General features: G+C 41.4%; 1 protein-coding gene across 1 annotated transcript; it reads left to right on the top strand.

Moving 5' to 3' along the window:
- Positions 1–4,552: 4,552 nt before the first annotated feature.
- On the top strand, positions 4,553–24,491 carry LOC117257812 (neuronal acetylcholine receptor subunit alpha-4). The gene is made up of 6 exons (XM_033628139.2): positions 4,553–4,899; positions 8,489–8,640; positions 13,202–13,246; positions 13,334–13,443; positions 19,160–20,597; positions 22,002–24,491. Exons 1-6 carry the CDS (start codon positions 4,848–4,850, stop codon positions 22,125–22,127), a joined length of 1,923 nt encoding a protein of 640 aa, XP_033484030.1. The 5' UTR covers positions 4,553–4,847; the 3' UTR covers positions 22,128–24,491.
- Positions 24,492–24,916: the final 425 nt, after the last annotated feature.

Below are 24,916 nucleotides of genomic sequence, written 5' to 3'. Positions count from 1 at the left end.
TTTTTATTTGGCAAGTCAAATGTGACTCAAGTTTGAATAATCTTTTAGATTCAAGCCTGAAGTTCACTGTTAGATCCACAAAATTGCATAAAGCACTACAACAAAACAATGTGAGGAGATGCTATGTTGGTGTGGGAGTGTTTTTAGTTTGCAGAGGTCAAACACATTTAAAGGTCCAGTGTGTAGGATTTAGGGGCATCTATTGGCAGAAATGGTGAATAATAATCATAATTATGTCTTCATGAGTTTATAATCACCTAAAAATAAGAATAGTTTTGTTTTTGTTACCTTAGAATGACCCATGTATATCTACACTATATCTATATCTAGTGGGTCCTCTTTGATATAGTCCACCATGTTGTTTTTTCAGAAGCCAAAGACGGACAAATTAAGCACAAACTCTAGACAGGGTGAAGTTTTTGTGTCGGCCACCGTAGTATTCTCACATGCATGGCACACGAGAGAAGTTTAAGTTCTACAACCTCACAGCTGTATGCCACTAAATCCAGCACACTGGACCATTGGAGCCACTATAGGTACAATCTATAGATTTCCAACTTTGGTGCCCCCAAGTGGTAGCACTAAAAAGCAGCTTTGACAGACAGCAATGTATGCTGTTAACCTCCTCCGGCATAGATACACATGTTGATGCTTAGCAGGTATAATGTAAAGCATGCGCTACATCTTAGTTTAGCATGTTAGCAAGCTAACATTTGCAAATTCACACTCAGCAAAAAGTGGTGGCGTGAGTGGAAAAGTCAGGGGATCTCTCTTTGCAAAATGATTCACGAACCAGTTGAATAGATTTTTGAGTTATTTTGTCAAATAAGATTGGAAAGCTTTGATCAGCTGGATATGCTACATAAAAAGGTCAAAGGGAACACTAAGGTCAAGCATAGATATCTGTAGCCTTCCAAATTCCATTGCAGACAATCGGGAAAAAAAGTCAGCCCTCTGGTGGAACTCAAGGAGAAGTGGAGGAATCACCAAAATCCAAAGACCTCCTCCATCGTAGACATGAGGGTGTGCACAAAATTCCATGGCAATCCATCAAATAGTTGCTGAGATATTTCAGTCTGCGCCAAAGTAGTGGACCAACATTGCCATCCAGTGCCATGCCTCTAGTGTGGCTAGATGTATGTACGTAGTGGCTTTACACAAACGACTTGTGATAGAAGGGCTATCAAATGCCAAGACACTGCCGTTTATGCTTTTTATCATTGTCAGATTTTAACACCATGAAATTATTAGAAACATTAACTGCTTTAAGATACAAAAGGTCATACAGGTTCAAAAATACTCTGACTGAGACACAATTCCAAAAATACATACACTTTATTATATCACAGTCTCCTTTTTCTTCTCCTTAAAATGAGGGGCAGTTACATTTAACAGCCTCTTTACAGTCAATTAAATAGAACAAACCAATCAAAATTAATATTACAAACACATAAAACACAAGAAACCCAAAAGAAATCAATCTTACAAATGAACAAACCAACAAACTGAAAAGAAAGTCAATAACAACATAAACCATGCCACAAAAGAGAGACACAGAAACAGATCACACATCGTATTCTCACAGGGAAAGCAATAACATTTCCAGAGTCCTCATGGACAGCTTCACCACTTCCTGCTGAAGTGAGCATAGACAAAGCTGCAGAGCTGAACCAGTGGCCTTACCAAGAACAAACACAATAAATAGAATAAAAACCAGTCATGTAACCCCAAAACAAAGAAAAGAAAAACTAAAATTGTAGAGAAGCAGAAGCAACACATGTGAAGGTATAGAGACTGTGGAGAACAAACAATGAAGAGGCAAAGCCTTGTAGAAACAACACAGCAGTGCACCAGGGAGTAGAAGCTGGGAATTTGAAAGGGGACTCCGCTGTGATGCGCAGTCTGGACTAAAGCTGCCTGCAAAGTGCATTGAAACACTAAAATTACCAACTAGGAATTACACTTAAACCAAAAGTAAGCTGAACTCGCAGATCCATTCTAGAGAGCAGATTGTGGCGCACCTTCCCAGTAACTGAACAAGTGAAGGGTGAGAGCCTCCAGAGCTGCTCAAACAGACTGTATAAAATAATAGATAGCCACTATGACATCACCCATTGGTTTTGAGTTTTCTCCCTTTGCCACCTTGTTTTTTTTTTTTTTTGAGCCAGAGGTGACCAAATTTGGACGAGAGGGTGGAACTGTGTAGGAGCACAGAGTGGTTGTGACTCATAGAATGTATAATGCCTCACAGACAGTCTGTCACTCAAGCGACCCCACACTTAAGTATGTGTAACTTTAAAGTTGTCATGAATCTTAAGATTAGCTATAGAGAGCAAACCATTTTTTGTACCAGGCTGTTAACATGTTTATTTCTGCTGTAAATTTGGGCATTTTAACGTAGATGTCTAAGGGGATTGACTCACTCTTGGAGCCAGCCTCAAGTGGCCATTCAAGGAACTGCAGTTTTGGGTACTTAGCGTTAACTTCATTTTTAGACCCAGAAGTTGCTACTCACTCGCTCACAATAGGTAACAGCAGAACAGAAACCAAGGAAACGAGCATACCTTCCCAAATAGTCAAGTTGCGTTTAGCCTAGGCTTGAGGCAGACAACATCACTCCAATTGGACAAGCCAGCCCTCCTGCAAAACAAGGAGCTTAGGCAGAAATTACGCTATTTACACACACTATGAACATGCAGCACAGTAGAATTGCAAGAATGCATACCTTCCAGTTGCTGGGAAACCTGACTATAAAGAGACGCTGCATCAGCCAAGGCAAACTGTGGACCACAGCACTAACACAGAAGCCAGGTAGGAAATGCGGCAATCACTCAGTTAGTGCCCAACACCGCCCCCGTACATAAGGGCGCTAGTGAGTCGTTGAATACAGCCCCATCACAATTAATGGGCAGAAAATCCCACTGTGGTATACATCCACCCACCTCAGCTGCTTACAAACATGGCCACAGAGGGTCAGCAAGGGTGTTTGGGTTGTGACCATCTGAGGCAGAGGTCAAGTGCCTGCTTGGGGATCACCAAATCCTTTTTGATATCAAGGCAAGTTGAATTATTTAGGAGGCTGCTGCACGAGGTGAATATTTCCGCTGCTTGTACTTCCTTACCAATGGAAGAGTGCACAGATGGTCCCTCTTGTCAGCTGAGGTGGCCACAGAAGGAGCTTATATGTGTCTATATGTGGGTGTGAGATAAACTAATGTATGTGTCCGCCACCAGGCTGTAATTGGCCTATTTGCAAACCCTGCCCTCTACTGAAAGTGAGATTTCCTCTTCCATTGGCCCCATGCTGCTACGCTGTCCCACTTACAAATTCCTGCTGGACTCCTGTCAACAATCCAACTAAATAATCGGCTATCAAATCTCTGATGGTAAGAACGTACATCTGCACCGTGACAGCACACCGGTGAGAGCAATCTCTTCATCTGTCAAGTCACTGTTAGTCATCACTGGATCAAGGGAGCCTTGTCTTTGATTAGAAAAAATCAATGTGTACACTGCGGAGGCTTTCCTCTGTGGGCTCATAGCGTATTGAAAAGAAGCATATCTGACAAAGACATCTACAGCAGCAAAATATATCTCCATGTGGACCTCTTTTGTTGCACTCTATCATGTAACACAGTTGGAAAGAACTGTCGGATAAGTAAAAGGGCGGCTCAGCCGATCTCAAGTAAACATGACTCTCGAGTCAAGGTTTTATTTAAGTGTCTCCAGTTATTCCCTCTTTCTTCGTGTCATCAAAACATGACATGTCGGCATTGCTGGGGAAAGGTAAAAAGATCTAAGGCAACAGTAAACACACCTCAAGCAAGTGCAACTGTCTCAATAGATGGTCAGCCTTGGCACTGAGCTCTCCTGACGTATAAAAGCTGTAAAGCAGACTGGCAGTGATGCACAGTGAGGTTGCAGAGAAAGAGAAATCTGTCTGTGTGCAAGACATTACGTGGGGGAAAAAAATTGACAGCAGGTGAGGGTCAGGGGTGTTTAAAAGAGAGAGGAGGGGATAAGATAAAGAGAGAGGGGGATTGATGACGATATGCTCCTGGGAAACAGGGCAGAGAGGAGATTGAAGAGTATCCAGAGGTCCTATGACTCACTAGCACTTCTACCAGACTGGCCTTTGACAGCCATCTACATACACACAATTCACATACAAATATCTGGTCTGCGAAAAACACACACAGCACTGCTCATGTGTACTGTATGCGCTGGTAAGAACATCTCAACAGATGTAAAATTCTCCCCTCCCTTACACACACACAGACAAAAAAGTTTATTGTTTTTCATGGGAAAAAGTGAAGGAGAGACAAAAAACTGGAACAGGGAGAAAAGCAAATAAGTGGGAGGGAAGAAGAGAATGCAAAGAGAGAAATGAGGTGTGTGTGTGTGTGTGTGTGTGTGTGTGTGTGTGTGTGAGTGAGAGAGAGAGAGAGAGAGAGAGAGAGAGAGAGAGAGAGAGAGAGATGAGGTGAGGAGGCGGAGAGATGAGAGGCGAGGGAGAGAGTAATGTAGACAGGGAGGGTGGAGAAGACAGGGATAAGCCACACTTGGATAAAGGATTCCAGTGGAGCGAGGAGGGACTTTCAAGTGTTGGATCAGGGAGACCACAGGTCTGTGGTCCCTCATACTGACACTCTGGACAGACTGGACAAAAGAGCAGATAAGGAGATGGACAGACGGAGCCAGAAGGAACACCAGGCCCAGGGCTGACACAGACCAACATGACCTCTCCATCTGGCTATTTAACCTAATCTGTACCTCCTGAAGACCGCTACAGGACGGATGACTGATCATCGGGACTGAAATCCAGCAGAAGTTGGAGGGAGTTCGCTATGGATATATACAAATATTTGAGCGTACTTTTCCTCACTCTACCTCCACAAGGTAAATCATTACCGTTTTCTCACTTAGACTTGCTTCACATCTCATTTTCTTTATCAAATTATAAGGGGAGAAAAGATGGGGTATCAGAAAAGTCTTTTTCATATTTGCTCAAGTGAGGCTGGTCTATGTTTATTGTGAGAGCAGGGGGAGGTGTTTCAACTTTGACTCATCACACATTATTTTTTTTCATTCATTTTGGGTGAAAATATTGTGCTCAAGTCAACCAGCAAGAACAAAGTTGGATCCCGGGCCAGCTCTTTAATAACTTCGAACACTAATGAGTTCATAATTTAGAAGAAGAGAGTGGCTGTATTTTCTTTATTGTGTTATATTTAGATTTTTTTATGCCATGTGTATATTGTTATGAGATACTGAAGGGAGGTTATTAGATTTTTTTAATGAGGGGAAGGGTCCAAAGAAAATATTAAACAAGCCATCAGAGGGTTTTGCTTTTTAATAAAACAAATTTAAGACTCCCCATCCCCACCCCAATAGCTTTATACAGTCCCTAATTAAGCTTAAGTCAGGATTTTTTTTTTCTTGAGGCGAATCTGATAACATGACTAACAGAAAAAAAACCCGACCTTCTAGACACAAAAAACTTTGTTGTTCTGTGTAGTTTTCATTAGACAAGGACATAGGAAATGCCTCCGTTGCTTAGTGACCTGGAAACAAGTGTTGTCTGCCCAGTTCATGGGCAGGACATGATTGTATAGAAAGTGATCCTCGTTGCTCATGCATTATTGGCCAATGGGAGAACATTGATCAAATGGGGACAGAATTGGGTCCAGTAGACACATCTAGATAACTGCAGGATGAAACTGTTTGGCTTGTGCCCTGCAAAACTAAAAATATCAGCAAATAAACATTACTGGAAATGATATTTGCTTTTTATACCAGAAATGGTTAACTATATTACAAATAAATATGATAATTTCTGGATGATTTACATAATTCAGTTAGTTTGATTGCCATTGTCTGCATAAATAATTGTCAGAACAGATACCAACAATGAAAAGCATCCAGGAAAATTAAAGTATAAGGAACTTGATACTCCCACAAAAACAGAAAAAAAAGTTCAGTGATTATGTGACAGCCAACTTGAATGAAAAGGCTAGGGTTTCTCTATTCTAAGTGACTCGTAACATCGCAGTCTGTTCCAGTGTTATTCACAGTGTCCTGTAAAGCATATTGTACAGAAGCAAACACATTCAACAGTTTTTCCCGCACACATTAGTGCTCTGCCCCACACACTGTCAAAGTCATGACACCCTGTGAGCTCCCCTATGTAAACCCATTAGTTGCGAGCCTGCTTTAGAATCTACTGGAGCGTCCCTCTTTATTTAATATCAGCTGCATTCAACAGATATCGTGCTGAGCTGATGTGATGAAACAAAGGTACCTGTGCTGGTCTCTTTCATTGGAAAACAGAGAGACATTTCAAGGTTGTTAAGCGTCTGGACATGTCAAACACATTCAGGCAGAAAAGGAAGTAAAGACGCGGGGATAAAAAAAGAAACTACATCCATTTAATAAGATATTGATCCCAAGCCTTTAAAAACTGAGGATTCCAGTTTGCAGGCAACTGAAGGATAGCCCATCAGCTTTGATTGAGTGGGCAGGAGAACCTGAGAGGAAGGCCGGGAGCATGACAACAACACCTGTGTCCCTGTTTTAAGACAAGAAGTTAGAAAAGCAGATCATCTTTGTCTAAGATAGATAGATACATACATACATACATACATTATATAAATACATGCGATAGATAGATACATAGATGGATAAAAGGTAGATTATACAGCAGATGATTGATAGATGGATGGACAGATAGATTGATCAAATATATATAGATACAAGCGATACATTGATATAGTGGATACAATAGATAAGATCAATATGGTTGATGAGAGATAGAAAGATACAAAAGATACAGCAGATTGAGCAGATAAATATGGTAGGTAAGATAGAACTGGTAGAAAAGATAGATTCAGTAAATAGATACGATACGGTACAAATCAATACGTTAGATACGTTAGATAGATACTATAGATAAGATACATAGATTCAGTAGATAAGAGATGAATAGATAGATGGATCAATATGGTAGATAGATATTAAAGATAGACAAATACTATAGATAAGAGATAGATGATATGATATGATGAATAAGAGGTAGATACATAGATAGGAAGATAGGTGGAAAGGATATGGTAGATTCGGTAGATGGATACAATAGATAAGATAGATACAGTAGATAGAAAGATAGATAGATAGATAGATAGATAGATAGATAGATAGGAAGATAGATAGGATATGGTAGATTTGGTAGATAGATACAATAGATAAGATAGATACAGTAGATAAGAGATAGACAGACAGACAGGAGCATAGGAAGATAGGATATGGTAGATTCGGTAGATAGATACAATAGATAAGATAGATACAGTAGATAAGAGATAAATATATAGACAGACAGACAGACAGATGGATAAAAGGATAGATACAATAGACAGATTAGAGAGATAAATAGCATAGATAGATAGCCATTCTGTGCATTTACATGACTCAAGTTATAATGAGGTAATAAAAACCAACCCCAGCTCCATTTCAATTATTATTTTGTGCAATAAACATCATACACAATACAGTGGTCCACACACGGAAGACATTGAAATATGCAGTCGTGCCAGGCATAATGAAATATCATTGAGGCTGCTGAAACAAAATCCTGCCTATGATGAATTGCCATGCCACTGAATTACCTGCACAGATGCACCATGTCCAGAATAGAAAAATGCCTAATTGAATATGAAAAAACGGATTGGAATACAAAGGACATTGTGCTGTACGACTCTCTGGACAATCCTCGTCTCTTTAATTGTTCCCGGACCTTGTTAGGTCATCCTCAGCGCGGGGGGGTTGGTGGGGTTGAGTGTCTCCATCAGAGAGCGGCCATGGCAGAGAGACACCGAAGCAGAGAGGGTGAGAGCGGGCGAGGGAGGGAGGAGACGTCTCGACAGATCGCTCCATCAGCACGTCCGTTCAGAGACGCAACGGATGTCCTCAGACTCAGATTCGTGCTTCCTCTTTTCCCATCTCCCATCTCCTCCCCCCTCCTCTCTCCCTGTTTGTCTCATCTGTCAGATACAGTCCCGTGTAACCATACGCCACCTGTATAATAGAGGTCACCCTCCTTTTAGATTACACTCTGTACATTGAATTCTTCACAGTGGAATGGATCGGCTAAATCCATTATAGATGAATGTATTGTAGATGATATAAAATATGTTCAGGATTAATAGTATGCATTTGAAATCATAGTTTCCATTTCAAATACAAATGTGCAAAAAGAGAAACAATTCAAACTGGTTATATGTCTATAGAAGGTTATTGTCAAAGTCTGCACAAAAGAAACATGAGCACGAGTATCACTATTAACTGATGCATTTATATGCAGTTTTAAGAAAAGATGTAAAGATATTGTTTTAAAATACTTAAAGTACATTAAATTACACATAAGGGGTTAAAAATGCCATGCTATTAGTCTAAGCTTTTCCTTTGTGTCTAATGTCTTCCTCCCTCCCCTCAGTTTGTTCCCAAGTTGGACCTCGTGCCCACGCTGAAGAGAGGCTGCTCCAGGATCTGTTCGCACATTACAATAAGCTCTCCCGGCCTGTGGAAAACACTTCAGACACAGTGCTAGTCCACTTTGGCCTGTCTATTGCCCAGCTTATTGATGTGGTGAGTAAAACCTCACAGCATTGTTAGGTTTCACCAATAGCCAACACCAGAAATCACTATTAAACTTTGATTGCTTTTTTGTTTTTATTACTGGTCCAGCATACATATCTGTTCTGTGAGTCATTTGTCCTCTGGTCTCCTCTGAGGAAAATACCTGGAACCTGGAGAATTTTTTTATTTTTATTTTTTGTTTTGTAAAGGCGGCTCCATGGTAATTCTCCCTTTACATAGACGTTTCCATAAAGACAATCAGATCACTTAATTTTAACCCATATTTGAAGCAGTGACGTCACTATTCTGTCATAGACAGACAGTTACAACAGCCAGGCAACAACCTGCTAAACAACACCAAAGACCCAAAGCCAAAGACCACCAAGATTAGCCTTCTTGTGGAAGTCTCCTCCTTATCTAACTTACAAACATGAACACGTCTTGTTTTGCACTTAAGCTTGTTGAATGCAGCACCAAACATTTCAGCCCAGTTGCCAGAAGAAAATGTTGGCATTGTATGTTTTTACAAACCATGAATGAATTACATTTGAACATTTCATATGTATCATGTCAATGTTTCAAAAGTAATATACTATGTGACAACTTTGTCGTCTTGAGTGTGGGGGGTGGTGGATGGCTTGATAATCAAGCAGCAAACTCCAGTGCTGGAAAGTGAAGCCAACATAGGAGTGCCAAAATATGAAATTGGGTCATTCTGTGAAACGGGTGCCATTTCCACTTTGCAATTTACAAAATTTTCATAAAGGGCAAACATTTTTTTAAGAAACCCACAATATGAAAGACATGTTAAACCTCCAAGAAAACATATTTTCCCACCTCAAGCATAAAATATTTATTAATATTACACGTTTTAGTCAGACCAGGGAGTCATTCTTGTACCACCCCGTCATGGACAATATGCACACAATATGAGTAGTAATATATTAAATCATTTTTTTTAAATCTAATGTTTTCCTACCAGTAAAATGTCCCTTTTTTGGATACTACCAATTAAAACCATGTTATTTAATTAGTTTCTTTAATTTTCAGATTCTTAATCTTGAAATATGAATTTGATCTATCATCTGCCTCACTTTTTAAACAAAAAATACAATTTCACTTCAAATTGTCAAATAAAAGTTACATTTATTTAATTAGTCAACAAAATAAGAACACTATTCCACATTAATGTATGAAGCATTTCACTCCTTTTCCATCATTTTTAAAGAAAATTACACTGTGATGGGGTGGTAACTCAAGTGACAGGGAGATAACTCATGTGACGGGGTGGGTGGCTGTCGCTGTCTCTATTTGATTTGTTGGTTTTAGCCTTTGTTTAACATTATAAGCGTTTTTGTTTTTCATTCTGGATATAAATGTGGAAATGAGTTAATGATACAAGATCCAAAAGATATATCAAATCAGGCTTTATGAATACAGAACATCATATCAAAGAACAACAAATACTGACCATTCACTGACCATTCGTGAGAGAGATAGTGAGAGAGTTACTGAGGGAGTGAGACAGTGAGAGAGTTACTGAGGGAGTGAGATAGTGAGAGAGATAGTGAGAGAGTAACTGAGGGAGTGAGACAGTGAGAGAGTTACTGAGGGAGTGAGATAGTGAGAGAGTTACTGAGGGAGTGAGATAGTGAGAGAGATAGTGAGAGAGTTACTGAGGGAGTGAGATAGTGAGAGAGATAGTGAGAGAGTTACTGAGGGAGTGAGATAGTGAGAGAGTTACTGAGGGAGAGAGATAGTGAGAGAGTAACTGAGGGAGTGAGACAGTGAGAGAGTTACTGAGGGAGTAAGATAGTGAGAGAGATAGTGAGATTGTTACTGAGGGAGCGAGATAGTGAGAGAGTTACTGAGGGAGCGAGATAGTGAGAGATAGTGAGATTTGTTACTGAGGGAGTGAGATAGTGAGAGAGATAGTGAGATTGTTACTGAGGGAGCGAGATAGTGAGAGAGTTACTGAGGGAGTGAGATAGTGAGAGAGATAGTAAGATTGTTACTGAGGGAACGAGATAGTGAGAGAGTTACTGAGGGAGTGAGATAGTGAGAGAGATAGTAAGATTGTTACTGAGGGAGCGAGATAGTGAGAGAGTTACTGAGGGAGTGAGATAGTGAGAGAGATAGTGAGATTGTTACTGAGGGAGCGAGATAGTGAGAGAGTTACTGAGGGAGCGAGATAGTGATAGAGTTACTCAGGGAGTGAGAGAGATAGTGAGAGAGTTACTGAGGGAGTGAGATAGTGAGAGTTACTGAGGGAGTGAGACAGTGAGAGTTAGTGAGTGAGAAAGTGAGAGTTACTGAGAGAGTGAGATAATGAGAGTTAGTGAGTGAGATGAACCAAACAGGGTTAAGTTAACAGAAAATAAAGTTATTATCCTACATCAACGCCCCTTGACCTTTCCTACTCAAAGCAGACATTTTACCATGTACACTTAAGCTCCAATTCAATCAATTTTCAAATTAAAATGGGAAACATAACCACCCCCAGGACCCTACCACCTCTTTTCTACTGATGAAAAACGCTATGTGGACACAGATCCAACAAGTTACACATAATTAAGGTTAGGGCTGCTTGAGTGACAGGCTTTGTGTGAGGTGTCGCTGCGGTCCATTACAGTGGTTCCTGACTGGTCCCGCCACAGGGTCCAGATTTCTCCGTAGTCGTTAGTTCAAGGTCCACCCAGTTTGATAAATTTAGCGTTGTATTTGAATGTTGTCAAACTAGTTTGCTGTCTCTGTCAAGTAGCCTGTTAGTCACTCACTCTACAGCAGGAAATGGCACTTCAAAATAAAAACCTCTGTGCCAGAAATTCCCTGTACTTCAAAATAAAGTGTCTTTTTTACAAACTTGACCCATTGCAAGTCACTTGCGGTCTATTCAGCATGGACCGAGACCCACTTTTTGACTACGACCCACCAGTTGGAAATTGGTCTACGTGTCAGATCCGCCCCTTGCTCATCCACAGCTCCACCCTCTCCTCCAAATATGATCACATCTGGCTCCAAAAACCCAAGATGGCAATAGCTACAATGCAGAGCTCTCCGAAACCACAGTCCACAAACTGATGGGTGACATCACGGTAGCTATGTCCACAAAGTAACTATGTCCTGTAGCTATGGTGACACCAAACTAAGACGCCTCCCAGGCTGCAGACCACTACAGACTACTGTTCAAGACCAACACACAACAACACAGGTTGCTTTTTAGTTATCACTGCGTTTTCAACGGCTTTTTAGCCACCAAATGTGGGTGTTTTTAAGTGACCCAGTGTGGCCGTGTTTCCCCTGGGGATAGTGCCACAAAAAGCGGTTGTTTTGTACCAAGACATCACTGTGTTTCCAGCAGAGATTGTGCAGGGTGGTGTTTTTTTTTGTGCCTACAGATAACCACACATTGACCACTTTGTTGACAACCAACATTTATTCTAGCAATTGGATAGAACATTCACCAGGGAAAAGTGAAATGTTAATGTCAGTTTGAAGGCTGAATAGCTAATAAAATGGGCAGCTGCAGCAAATTAAACAGCATGTAAACTTACTGCCAAATATCACTTCACCCAGGTTAGATGCTGAGGTGTGGTCCTTAAAAAGTTGATTTAATATTATGAGTGTTATGATGGTGTCTGTGCAGTGCAATTGTCTAAATGACACATTTTCAACTGTGCTCTCTCAGTCTTATGTATTATTTCATTATGATCACAATACCAACCAGCTCAAAGCTCCACCAGGAAGGAGAGATAAATCTAAATATACAGATCACTTATCAGCGGAAATGAAACCACAACGGAAGAGAGTGAATTATTTTCCCAAATTAAATTCAGTTGTCAAGTATGCTAACACTGGCAGTAAATATTCAAATCCAGACACAGCTGGTCTCAACAAAATAAAATCTTTATTCTCTCTTGCCTCTTGTCTCATCTTTTCATTACAGACACTAATTATGTTGCAGGGTTTCTGTTCACGTAGGTAAAAAACATGTTTATAACACCTTTAACTGCCATTTGGAGCCGTGCAAAGTTGCCTGGTGCAGCTTCAAGACTGAATATGTGCAGCCTGCATCGCTACAGGGATGATTCTCCAGGTTTTTGACACACAATTAGGTGACAGCACTTGCTCCACATGCCTGGTAGTGAGAGTCAGCTCTTGGTGAAGTTGTCTTCCCTTTCAGTGTGTTTTCACTGACTGCTGTGTCTTAGATGTTGCTGAGAAAGTGCTGGAGATAGCAGGTTGCCAGCAGTAGCAGCAAAGCAACAGACACAGCACACTGAGGGTGTTTTTGCACGAAGCACTGCATAATGTTTTTTCTTTTTTTTTGTTTCCTGGCATATTACACAACTAATCTGTCTTTATAAATAGAGGTTATGTATGTTGAGTTCTTAAGTAAATGATTCGTGAGTGCATGTGGTAGCTTTGAAAAAATAAATGACTAGAAAATGAGATGTTGACAGAAATTCTATCCATGTGATGATGGAGTCCAGACTGACACACAAATCATTTTAAAGAAGATAATCATCACTGATGTTAATCATTTTCTCTTTCATTTACATGAAATAAGGATGAGAAGAACCAGATGATGACCACAAACGTATGGGTCAAGCAAGTACGTAATAGTAAGAGATAAAACGTGCTAAAGATACAATCAAATATAAAGCTTCAGTGTATGAATATGATTAATGTATTCCTGCAGGAATGGAACGATTACAAACTCCGCTGGAACCCAGAGGAATATGAAAATGTCACCTCCATTCGTATTCCCTCAGAGATCATCTGGAGGCCCGACATTGTCCTGTACAACAAGTGAGGATCTGTGTCAATAGATTTTATATCATGTAATTGTAAGAGATTCAGGGCAAAAATAATCACATAGCAACCAAAGTTTGGATTTTGATGATTTAATTCCAACAGATGGCATGACTGGAGGGAAAGCATGAAGATTGTGTTGTTGTGCCAAACATCCTGTCCTGTGCCAATGTCATAAAGTAATTTAACTAAAGTAAATGTGAACAAGGTCAGCCTTAATGGACGCGGTTACAAACAAAGCTTGGTACATCGTACAAAGCAACACATTAGGCCGGGAATTAAAAGATTAGATGTAATTGGATGTGTTTCAAAGGGCCTCAGATCAAATGCATTTGGTGTGAGTGTTCCAGGTGGAGCTGTGTTCGTTTCACTCTGAATATGGGAGATTAGCTAATATGAAAAACTGTATTGGAAACACACAAACAGAATTATTTATGTAAAACTGTCAAATTCACACGTCATTACACAAATGTACAAAAGTATCTGAGGCTGGGTCATGGCGTGGCTTTATTTGTAAAGCAAATTTCATGCGTGGGATATTGAAATGTCCTTGACATAATACGCTGACTAAAACAACAAAAGACACAAAATTAATAAAACTCAAAGACTTTTATTAATTATTAACTTAATTATTAACTTAAAGAGAATAACAAAGATTTTTGTGACTCATGCTCAGCTTTTTGAGCAGCAGAGTTCAGAATGAGCTGTAGACATCTGATTTCTGAACCTGCTGGAGATATAGAGATTTTGACATGCATTCTGAAATAATTGCTATATTGTTGTGTTTGTAAAAGGCTAACATTTTTCAGGGGAGGGGCCAGATGCTGTAAACATTAGAGGCTCAACCCAAATCTGAGGGGTCTGGGGTCATGCTGCCCCCTGGAGATTTTTTCCCTTTTACAGCAGCTACATGCACTATTCTTCAAGCCATTCGAGATAATACAGTGCCTAAAAATCTGTACATTATTTAGGGGGAAAAATGACAGTTGCCAAAATTTAAAAAAGAAAAAGATCATGCTGTAGAGCCTGCATTCTATTTTGTATTTAATTGATCTCCAACAATTTTTATCATTCTAAAGCCACAAGACAATAAATGTTGAGAATGACTGATTTTCTCTCCTGAAACCTTAACAGGTGCAAAAATGTCTGATGTTACTATTTTTAAGTTGCGTAACATAGGTGAGGTAGGAATTTGGCGTAAACAGCACGATTAATCATCAAAACATTACACTATGTTTGAGTAGAGTTCACAGAATGAATGTTTAGCTGACAAATCAGCTACAATGAAATCCATCCCATAATAATCTTGGCTGCTCTAATCAGAGATATTGGATAAAGTGCGATACCCCACTCAGCTCACTTCCTGATTCAGTGACGTCAGCGCCACGCCCCCGTAGGAGACTTGCGGCAGCTCTGAATGTCTTGTCATCAATGAGGAAAATGAACGTGATCACAATTTATGGTCAATTCTTTCGCCCTGTAGTCACTAAAGTAAATATTGGGTTCATTTTCCACAAGCCACACATCTTACCAACATTCTGACACTAAGGGCTCTAGTTTCCCGGCGCAGTGCAGGGTGGCACAGGGTGGCGAACCCCGTGCAGAGCTAGTTTCGAACAGCGCAACCCGAGGCACACTCAGTTTGGTAGTTTGGCAGACCGAGGTGCGCTGAGATGGGTGTGGCAGCGCAGCAGGGGGAGGTGTCAACAGATCCAGCTTGGCGCAGTGACAGTTTCATGCCAAAAGGCTTCACCGAAGGTGCGCTAAAAGCTCGCCAGCTGAAACCAGGTCTACTGTCAGCGCAGGGGGAGCGCAGCCGGTGTAAGCCGAAGTTTGGCTGACCGGCGGACAGTGCGCACACGTCACCAAAACCTCACAGGCAGATTTCCAGAATGTCAGGCACATTAACGATGCAATAAATACCCAAAAAACACTATTCAATGCAACTATCTGCAATCAGCACATAAATGTATCTCTATATCGACTGTCCCGTCACATCTGATATCAGATCAAAGGGGATTGGCACCGTTTGGCACGTGTAATGGAAACCCAACCTAATTTGATTAACACAGCTGCTCTCAGCCAACCACAAACAGCCACAGCATCAGATAGGGAGTATATATTCAGCATCTGTCATCTTAGAAAAGTCAAAAGAAAAGAAACAGAGTGAGACTGCGAGAGAGAAAGAGAGAGGGTGCGCACGAGAGAAACGCAACATTGATTTACAATTGTGGTGACCTCCTCCCAGGCTACCTTTGCATCATCAGCCCGTGGAGGTCTGCTCGCAGTTCCGTATATTTGGACACTGCGAGCTTGGACCTCCCGGACCAAAACATCAGTTTCCTCCTGGGAGAAGTTTGGCCGTCTGACGCTGCTGCTCTCTTCTGCCATGGTGAATTGAGTAAACTCTCATCACGCCTTCGCGTGGGGCATTTAAAGGTGAGGAGAGGGGCTCATTTGATTGGTGTGATGTGTGTAAAACCCACTCCACGCCTTCTCTCCTCCCTCTTTCCGACTTGCGCAGGTAGGAGGGACGGAGGTGGGAAAGAGGAGTAGCTGTGCCAGGCGCACGGTGTGCCAAACTTGCAAAATCTGCCTGGCCACACCCAGTTGGCGAAGCACAGGTGCGCTGCGCCCCCGCCTCGCCCAGTCTGCGAAACTAGAGCCCTAAAGCTGCATTTTTCATCCGCACAGATCAAGAGAAAGTTAACTTTGTTTGAGCCCTGTCCGTCTCAGAAAACAAGTTCTCGCGAGATCTCGTGATCTTGATAAACAGGCGGTGAGGGAGAACAGGCTCTGATTGGAGGGAGAGCTAACCACGCCCACTTAGGAGACAGGAAGAGTAACCGTTTTCTTAACATTGGATAACATTGGGTATCTCCTTTATCCAATATCTCTGCTCTAATTGACGTATGGCTAAGTCCCACCCTCAAACGTGATGAGCCAATCACACTGCGTATAGCCATTCCCATACACTCGGACATTCTCTGCCTGGACGTTCATTGAAATGCATTACAGAAAGTCAGTTTTGTTCAGTTTTAGGAGCTTTTTCTGAGATTTGAAGTTTAAAAATGGTCAAATGGTGTGCATAGGGTACATGCAACTCCGACACAAGGTATCCTGAGAGACTGGGCGACGAGGTGTATTTTTTACCCTTTCCTAAACCACATCTCAACCGAGAAAAGTGTCTCCTTTGGATAAAGTTGTGCAGTAACGTTAGACCACAACATCAACTCAACGTGAATAAGGTTAACAATGATGTCTACATCTGTTTTAAGGTAAGACAACATTGTGTTTGAGGCAACATATTGTCACTTTGCTGGAAAGAAATATAAAGTTATCTTTAACATCTCTAGCTAACATTAGCTAAAGTTAGCCTAACGTTAGCTCCTAGCTGCGTTGTTCATCATGTCACTTTGTTTGCTGGGAGTTCATTAGCCTCTTTTGTTGTAGTTTTGTACTTTGGTGATCGTACATCATTGTTAGCTGTTGTCCAAAGGGCTCTAGTTAAGCTAACGTTAACTTCTGGAGCTTAGCTTCATTAACTTATCTGCTTCCTGCAAAATACTGTGTACTGTGACACCTGCCATAGCGCTGGTCACTGAATGTTGATAGTTTGTCTGAGTGAGTGGAGGGGGGCGTGGCTTAGCCATAGGTCATTTGCAAATCAAGGATCTCCAACAAAGCCAAGTAAATGTTGTCTTCAATACTCTGAACTGAGCCAGAGAGGCGGTGGCAGGGCAAAACCCCTGTGTCATTTAAAAAAGCGCTGGGAGCACTTTTTTGCATTACATTTGAGTTTTTATTCTGTGACAACAATATATTGACATTAACGCTAACTAGGTAGCTTATGTAACACTAGGTTAACAGCTGGATGACTACACAGTTAACAACAAGCTTACATCACATACAGTGATAAAAGCACAACACATCGGCAGCTTTTCTTTCTTTGTTGTGATAGTTTTATACAGCTCAGAATGGACAGTCGCTAAAGGAGCAGCCTTTTTGAAAAGTTCAGAGATTTTCAAGTAGAAGTGCTCGGAGTGGTCACACGTAAAAGCTGAAGTGCTCTGACAAAAAGGTGCTGGGCGTGACCCCTTTTTTCTAGGTGGCCACATGCTGCAGCATAGGCTCTCCCCTCACTGGGACCAAGTGAAAAATGATGCTGGTGGTGAGACAAAAATTCTATGTGGACACAGGCCCTTAGGGAATAGCATAGATTCACAGCTTTTGAGAAAACATTCATGGTTTGCGGGGTCTCTCAGGCCCCACCCCTCATGTTGTTATTGTCTTGATGTGTCTATTAAAATTAGGTCTTGAATCTATGAATACACCAAAAAATCTGACTTAGGTTAACTTTATTGTAATAGTGGATCACACTTAAGGGCAAAGTGCCCTTCAGTGGTCTTTACGATGTCAAAACACAGGAGTGCATCTGGCAACAAGGAAGGAAATTTAGTGGGCTATGGCATGCAGATGTTCAGAGCAGATACAGGCAGAACAGACAGAGGGCAACACAGAACATCTAACAGAGTAACTGATGTTTGTTTCTATATGTACTGAGTTCTAATTGCAACAAGGTGGACTGTTGACTTGGTCAGATGATGAGCTGAGGCAGGAAGGAATGGGCGGGGTTCAGGTGTGTAATGACAGGGCTGGAATGATGGAAGGATTTCAAACAAGGATTGATACGATTATAGATGCAGAAGATGAGAGAGATGGATGGGGCAGCTGTCGCCACAACAGTTTTCAGAGACTGGATCACGGACTTCCAGTATTTCTTCTTTGGCACCACTCTGGTTATTTACACAGCACTGCCCAATCTTTGACCAGCTTAGTGAAACAGACATGTAAATGTGAGTGTCATCAGTATACAGACATTTACAAAAAGTGTGTCTTTGCCAAATTTTAGTTAATACAAACATGTAGAGGGTGCGATAAAGAAAAGAAACAAAAGATTTGAATCATAGTAAATAATTTTCCAATGTTCTCCTATTGAAATAGTTGTCTTTTAAAAGAACATCAGTGATGTACGAGATTACATTTTCAATACTTTGCACTTGTCATGCTACATAAAAAAGTCATAATTTGTTTTTCAGTCATTCATTCAAATAGAATAGATTCTAGCTTGTAGTAAAAGTCATTGCTTGTAATAACTATTTATGTCTTTTTGCTTTATAAGCAACTGCAGTGCTACAGTTATGTAGTAAATTACATTGCATTTCACCTTAAGTGGATACAAAACAGTCAACTTAACTTTTTCCTGAGCTTTCCCATAAAAAAGACTAAGCTCTATCCACTGAAGACAACTGTGAGATGTTGTTAAAACAAGAACATTTAGCTTTGAGACTCAAAGTCAATTTGGCAGGACAACAACCTAAGTTAAGGGGGCGGAAGTCCAAGTTTGTTGGGGGAATGGGTGGTGGATAGGTCCAGCAACAATGGACTTTCACCCAGGAGGCCAGTGTTCACTTTTCATAAGATTATAAAGCCAAACCATTGCACCCAGGGTACCTTGCACGTCATATCTCAACGTGGAAATGCCATGACCAAATGTCAATATGTGGTCAGAGTGAGGATGCGTTGTCTAAAAAATATTGCCTGAACAACTTGGCCAGAATTAAGTTTTATGATACAACTCTAGATGAAGGTAAAAATGTAACACACATTTTTTTTCACTTTTCACTTTCTCTCCTTTCCTGTGCTTGTACAGCGCTGATGGCGACTTTGCCGTAACTCACCTCACGAAGGCACACCTGTTTCATGATGGTCGGATAAAGTGGATGCCACCGGCCATTTACAAGTCTTCATGCAGCATAGATGTCACCTTTTTCCCTTTTGACCAGCAAAGCTGTAAGATGAAGTTTGGCTCGTGGACCTATGACCGCGCCAAGATTGATCTGATCAGCATGGCCAGCGATGTGGATCAGATGGACTACTGGGAGAGCGGCGAGTGGGTGATTGTCAATGCAGTGGGCAAGTACAATACCAAAAAGTACGAGTGCTGCACGGAGATCTACGCAGACATCACTTACTATTTCATCATCCGGAGGCTTCCGTTGTTCTACACCATTAACCTCATCATCCCCTGTCTTCTTATCTCCTGTTTGACTGTTCTTGTGTTTTATTTGCCATCGCAATGTGGAGAGAAGATCACCTTATGTATCTCAGTGTTATTGTCCCTTACAGTCTTCCTCCTGCTGATCACAGAGATTATACCATCCACATCGCTGGTGATTCCACTGATCGGTGAATACCTGCTGTTCACCATGGTCTTCGTCACGCTCTCCATCATAATTACTGTGTTTGTGTTAAACGTACATCACCGTTCACCACAAACCCATGGCATGCCTCACTGGGTGCGGAGAGTGTTCTTGGACATGGTGCCTAGAGTGCTTTTCATGAAGCGTCCGCCAGGCACAGCCAAGCAGCACTGCAAGAAGCTCATTGAGATGATGCACCGTCCCCCCACCATATCTACAACAGGCAACTCACAGGCCTTTTGGACGGGTTTAGAGACAGGGTTGAGACAAACAGCCCAGATAGAGAAAAAACTCCCAAAGACTCCATCTGACAGTCCCAGCATCCTTGTCTGCTCACCCTCTCCACCCTCTTCCCCTCTTGAGGACCACAACAAGGATGATCACCCACCAAAAGCCAACATTTTCTGCCAGTCCACAACCGGTCAGTATTCAGTTCTCTCCGAGAAACAATCCCTCCGAGGACACAACTCTGCGGCCTCATCTTCTTCCCAACTGTCCTTGCCTCCAACTTTGCCACTGGGCCCACTACGCAGCCTATCCAGGGAAGAACCAAATACGCTGGCCCCAAATGGCCGCTCCCACAGTGAAGAACAAGTGTGTGACCAACAGAAGGAGCTTCTCCAGAAAGCTGGGCATCGGTGTCGCTCCCGCAGCTTTCAGTACTGCTGTCTGCACGATGAAGGGCCTGGGCTCTTGGCAATCGCAGGGTGGATGAAGAAACAAGCTTCTACAGATAACCTAGCAGAAACCCTCACCGCAGAGTCGACTAAAGATGCAAGTACCCAACAGGACAACATGGTTCCAACTATTTCTCCAGCTATGCAACGGGCCATAGAGGGAGTTCAGTACGTCGCTGATCATCTCAGGGCAGAGGATGCAGATTTTTCAGTGAGTTGAAATTATCTCCATATAAGTGATCAGTACAACCTTGGTAAATGTTTATGTAGTGCTAATATTTGGAAAAACTGGAAAACATAAAAAAAACATTTGAGGAATTCTTTTTATAAAACTTACTTACATTACATAATTAAGAGTTTCCCAGAGCAAATCAGACATGGGACAATTTTCTGAGACTATGGGCCTGCCCAATACCCCCCCTTGGCCCTACCCCTTGGCCCTACCCCTATATTTGCGTGTTCCCGCAAGGGGTAGTGGTGTCCCAATTCCTTTTTGCGTGTAGGGGTAGGGGGCATAACAAGGCGTAGTGGGTATGAAACTAGCCCTTCGGAGTGAGGGATTTCAGATGCTGACTTGCCATCAAGGGGTAGACGTTGCCATGGCTACCACCGAGCAAGAGACGGGGAAAAAAGTTCATACATAGCTAACATTGCCGTCGTCAGGTTGCTTGTTAGCTAGCTAGCTAGCTCGCACTTCTGGCGTCTGTCATCTGTCCTGTTCTGCAAAATTGTCTGACTTTTCACATTACGATAACACGGCAGTATAACTATGCTGCCTCGTAATGTTAGCTGGTTAGCTAGTTAGCAGAAGTCCCCTGCCGACTGTCGTTCATCAAACGAAGCATGATGAATGCGGCAAACGCGATCGGTAACGTTAGGATGAATGAGACTCCACTGTAGATGCCGATTGGAAATGTAGATGGCTTGCAGCTTCCTGTTTAAAATAGTTACGTATGCGTGAACGTAACCGACGCGGTGACGTAGTGATTGGTGTCCCAATTCCTAGGGAAAGATTTCTATCCCTACCCCTCGTTGCTTTACTTTGAGGGCCAAGGGGTAGTGGGCAAGGGGTAGGGGTAGGGCCAAGGGCTAAGAGGTAGTGGAGAAGGGGGGGTATTGGGATTGGGCCTTTACTTCAACATTGCCTGTTCATGAGTGTAAAAAAGTTACACAACTAATTTTTATCGCTTTGAAATATATCAGTAAAAATGTATTTCAATAAGGAAAGAGTTGCTGGAAAAGAATGAGAGCTGTCTTTGTGGAATGGGAGAAGAAGTTTGAAAATGTGCACAATTATTCCAAAAACACAAAAAATCTAAAAGACAGTTATTTAATTCATTGACACCAGTCACTGTCAATGCCACAATGCACTGTCTTTCTCAAGCCAGAAAAGGCCTGTCGTTGAAACAATGGGACCTCGGTAATTTGACCTTGAATTTTTCATAAGAGGGACGAGCACGAATTGACTGACATTTAGAGGATAGCTGCCTCCTAATGAAAAAATCAGCCATTCGAGAGAAATCAATCAAGGGTGAAAACTGACAGCTGGTAAAAAGAAAGGTGGTGTGGTGTGAAATTTGAAATATCCCTCTCTGCTGTGTCTCTTCTTTGCTAGGTGAAGGAGGACTGGAAGTATGTGGCCATGGTCATTGACAGGATATTCCTCTGGATGTTTGTGATGGTGTGTATACTGGGATCTGTGGGACTCTTTCTCCCTCCCTGGCTGGCTGGAATGATCTAGGAACGGGTGTCTGAGAACACTGACAGGAGACATGTTGTTGTATGTTGAAAAAAAAGGAAGAGAAAGACTTGTTTATCACTTATCTTTTTATTTTATATTTTCCAAAGCGACTCCTTGGTTTTGCCCCAGGTTATCTAAAGGTTACTCACAGAGAAACGAGATGAAATATCTCTCATTGATTCCAGTGGGCATATAAATTCTTTATGAGGGCAAAAGGCCAACAGCGAAAATACCTTTCCACACCACTCCATTTTGACATTGAGCTGTAAAGCTCATTCTTCACCTTCTTTAAAAAAAAAAAAAATTAAGAAGAATAGAGTTTAACCCATTTTCAACTGCAAAACACAAAAAAGACTCAGGAAAAGATTTTTTTTTTTCTGAGAAAGTAAAGATGTTTATGAGACTGTATAAGGCTTGGTTTACGTCTCAATATTAACATTCCTACTGCAATGTCAATGTTATATTATCTTGACAATATTCATAAAATATTCAAGTTTCAGTGCAACCTGATTTGTCAGAATGCAGTAAAGGATTTCCGGGAAGGTGTGTGTGTGTGTGTGTGTGTGTGTGTGTGTGTGTGTTTGTGTGTGTGGGTGTGAGTGCGTGGGTGTGTGAATCGTCACTGCTTAGGTTAGCACACATTCAGCTCTTTGATTTTCTAACCCTACCAGTTAAATAAACATATCTATTCAATATTTCTTTTGTTATTACCACAGCTCTTTGGTGTGAACAGGGGGGGATTCAAAGCCACTCTCTCCAGTCATGCAAAGCCCTCCTTTCCCTCAACCGCGGCCACATAAAAAAAGTCAAGGGCTTGTCTACTGATTGATAAAGAAGTAGATTGGGAGTTGAATGACTGGCCTGATTTTCAATTTCCATTTTTTTTTTTTTTTTTTTTGTCAAGCATGATTTTCCAGCCCATGATCCTTCATTCTAGGCATTGATATTTTAAAGTTTAAGGTAAATATCAATAAATAACTGCCACATTATCTTTTGGAGACATTTGTATTATTATTTTGAATAAAGACAACCAGTCTCTACACTGTGTTTTACACTGTTGCCATGCAATCACATCTGACAGGAAACTGAATGGTGTTTACAGTGCAAAAAAAAAAAAGGAGAAAAAAAGAGAGCTGTTCTCGATGCACTCAGTGAGTTGAAGGTTTCAGGCAGTGTGTTGTGTAGCAGATAGTGGAACAAGTGAAGGAAGCACTGATAATGAAGTCACTTCTGAAAATATATATATATATATAAAAAAAAACATATATCTAGAGCAGTGCCAACAAGCAAATGAGTGATTATAGGAAATGTTAATTAATAACACCCTTAATGTAAAAAAATAATCATGAAATTGGCCAACCTTTCCCCATTCAATGAGGCTGATTTAAGGACTTTATTATCAAATTGCTTCAAAATTTGCTTATATTATCCAGCCTAGTTGCCAGAAAAAATGTTGGCATTATATGTCTCTGCAAACCACAAATACGTTATAGTTGCATATTTCATATGCAAGTGATGAAGTATATGAGCTGACTTTGTCTTTTGGAGGTGGAGGGGATGGTGGGTGGCGTGGCACCTGCAGACCATTGTCTGAAAACAAAAATGATCATTATTTAGTCATTGCTGTTTTTCCTGGGGTTTTTTAGCCACTAAATGTGGGTGTTGCTGTCTCTCTAGCGGGGATAGTGGCAAGAAAAGCAGTGGTTTTCTTTACTGAAACATTGCTGTTTTTCCAGCAGTGATTGCGCTCCCAAACCGGGCCTTTTCACACCTAGGTTGTTTGGTCCGGACTTTTGGACTTTACAGTTTTGTCTGCAGGTGTGAAAACTACCCCTGGACCAACGGCCGAAATTTGGTCCGGCCAAAAGAGGTGGTCTCGGTCTGGACCAAACGGAACCATGGTCTAGTCCGTTACTAGTGTGAAAGCATTTTTTTGGATGGTATGGACTTTCGGACCATTGACAGGAAATTCTGGTGCGCCGGTTGTTCATTTCCGCCAGGAGAGAAGTCAAGTCAACTCACCTCGACGCTGGTCGCTCCCGAGTTGACAGGGCTCTCAGCATTGCTAACACTCCTAGTCTCCTCCTCCTCCTTCCTGCGGGCGACGATGACATCTTCACACAAGGTGTAGATTTATATTTCGTTTTTGTACGAGCCGCGAGTATTGTGTTCTACGTTGGTGCTGCAGCTGCTAGCAATGCCATAATAGTATGAGTAGCGTGGCAATTATTAGAAACGGTTCGTCCATTTTCGTGAGGTAATGTTTGTAAACATTGAGGGGATTTCTACCCGCCTACTTGACAACACGCTGACGTCAGACCCCCGCCCATTTATTAACCAATCGATGTCAAATATAAGGTGACGCAACCCACGTAGATGAACGTAACTATGTCATGTAAAGTTCTTTAGTCCGCTCACAGAATTGCAATGTGAATGCAAAACCAAGGGACAAATGTATACAATGTAACAAAATCACGGACCATGGTCCGGACCTTGGTCTGGACTTTCAGGTGTGAAAGCCCTTAATCAAAAACATGAACTTTTACAAACCATAACCAAGTGCTTTTTATGCCTAAATCAAAACCACATGTTAATCACAGTGCTGTTAAATGTCAAGTGTCATAGTATTTGCTACGTAACAACATGTAAATGTAACGTATCCATGGTTTGCAGAGATGTAAAAAGCCAGCATTTTTTCTAGCAGTTGGGTTGTATTATCACACTCTGTTACTTAGATACTGCCTGACTTGTACTGCTTTGCTTAATGCATCTTTTTGATATCTGTAACA

The sequence above is a fragment of the Epinephelus lanceolatus genome, chromosome 8 (assembly GCF_041903045.1).
Source record: "Epinephelus lanceolatus isolate andai-2023 chromosome 8, ASM4190304v1, whole genome shotgun sequence".
NCBI lineage: Eukaryota > Metazoa > Chordata > Actinopteri > Perciformes > Serranidae > Epinephelus > Epinephelus lanceolatus.
Note: the sequence above shows the minus strand (reverse complement) of the source record. Positions and strands in the feature narration are given on the sequence as shown.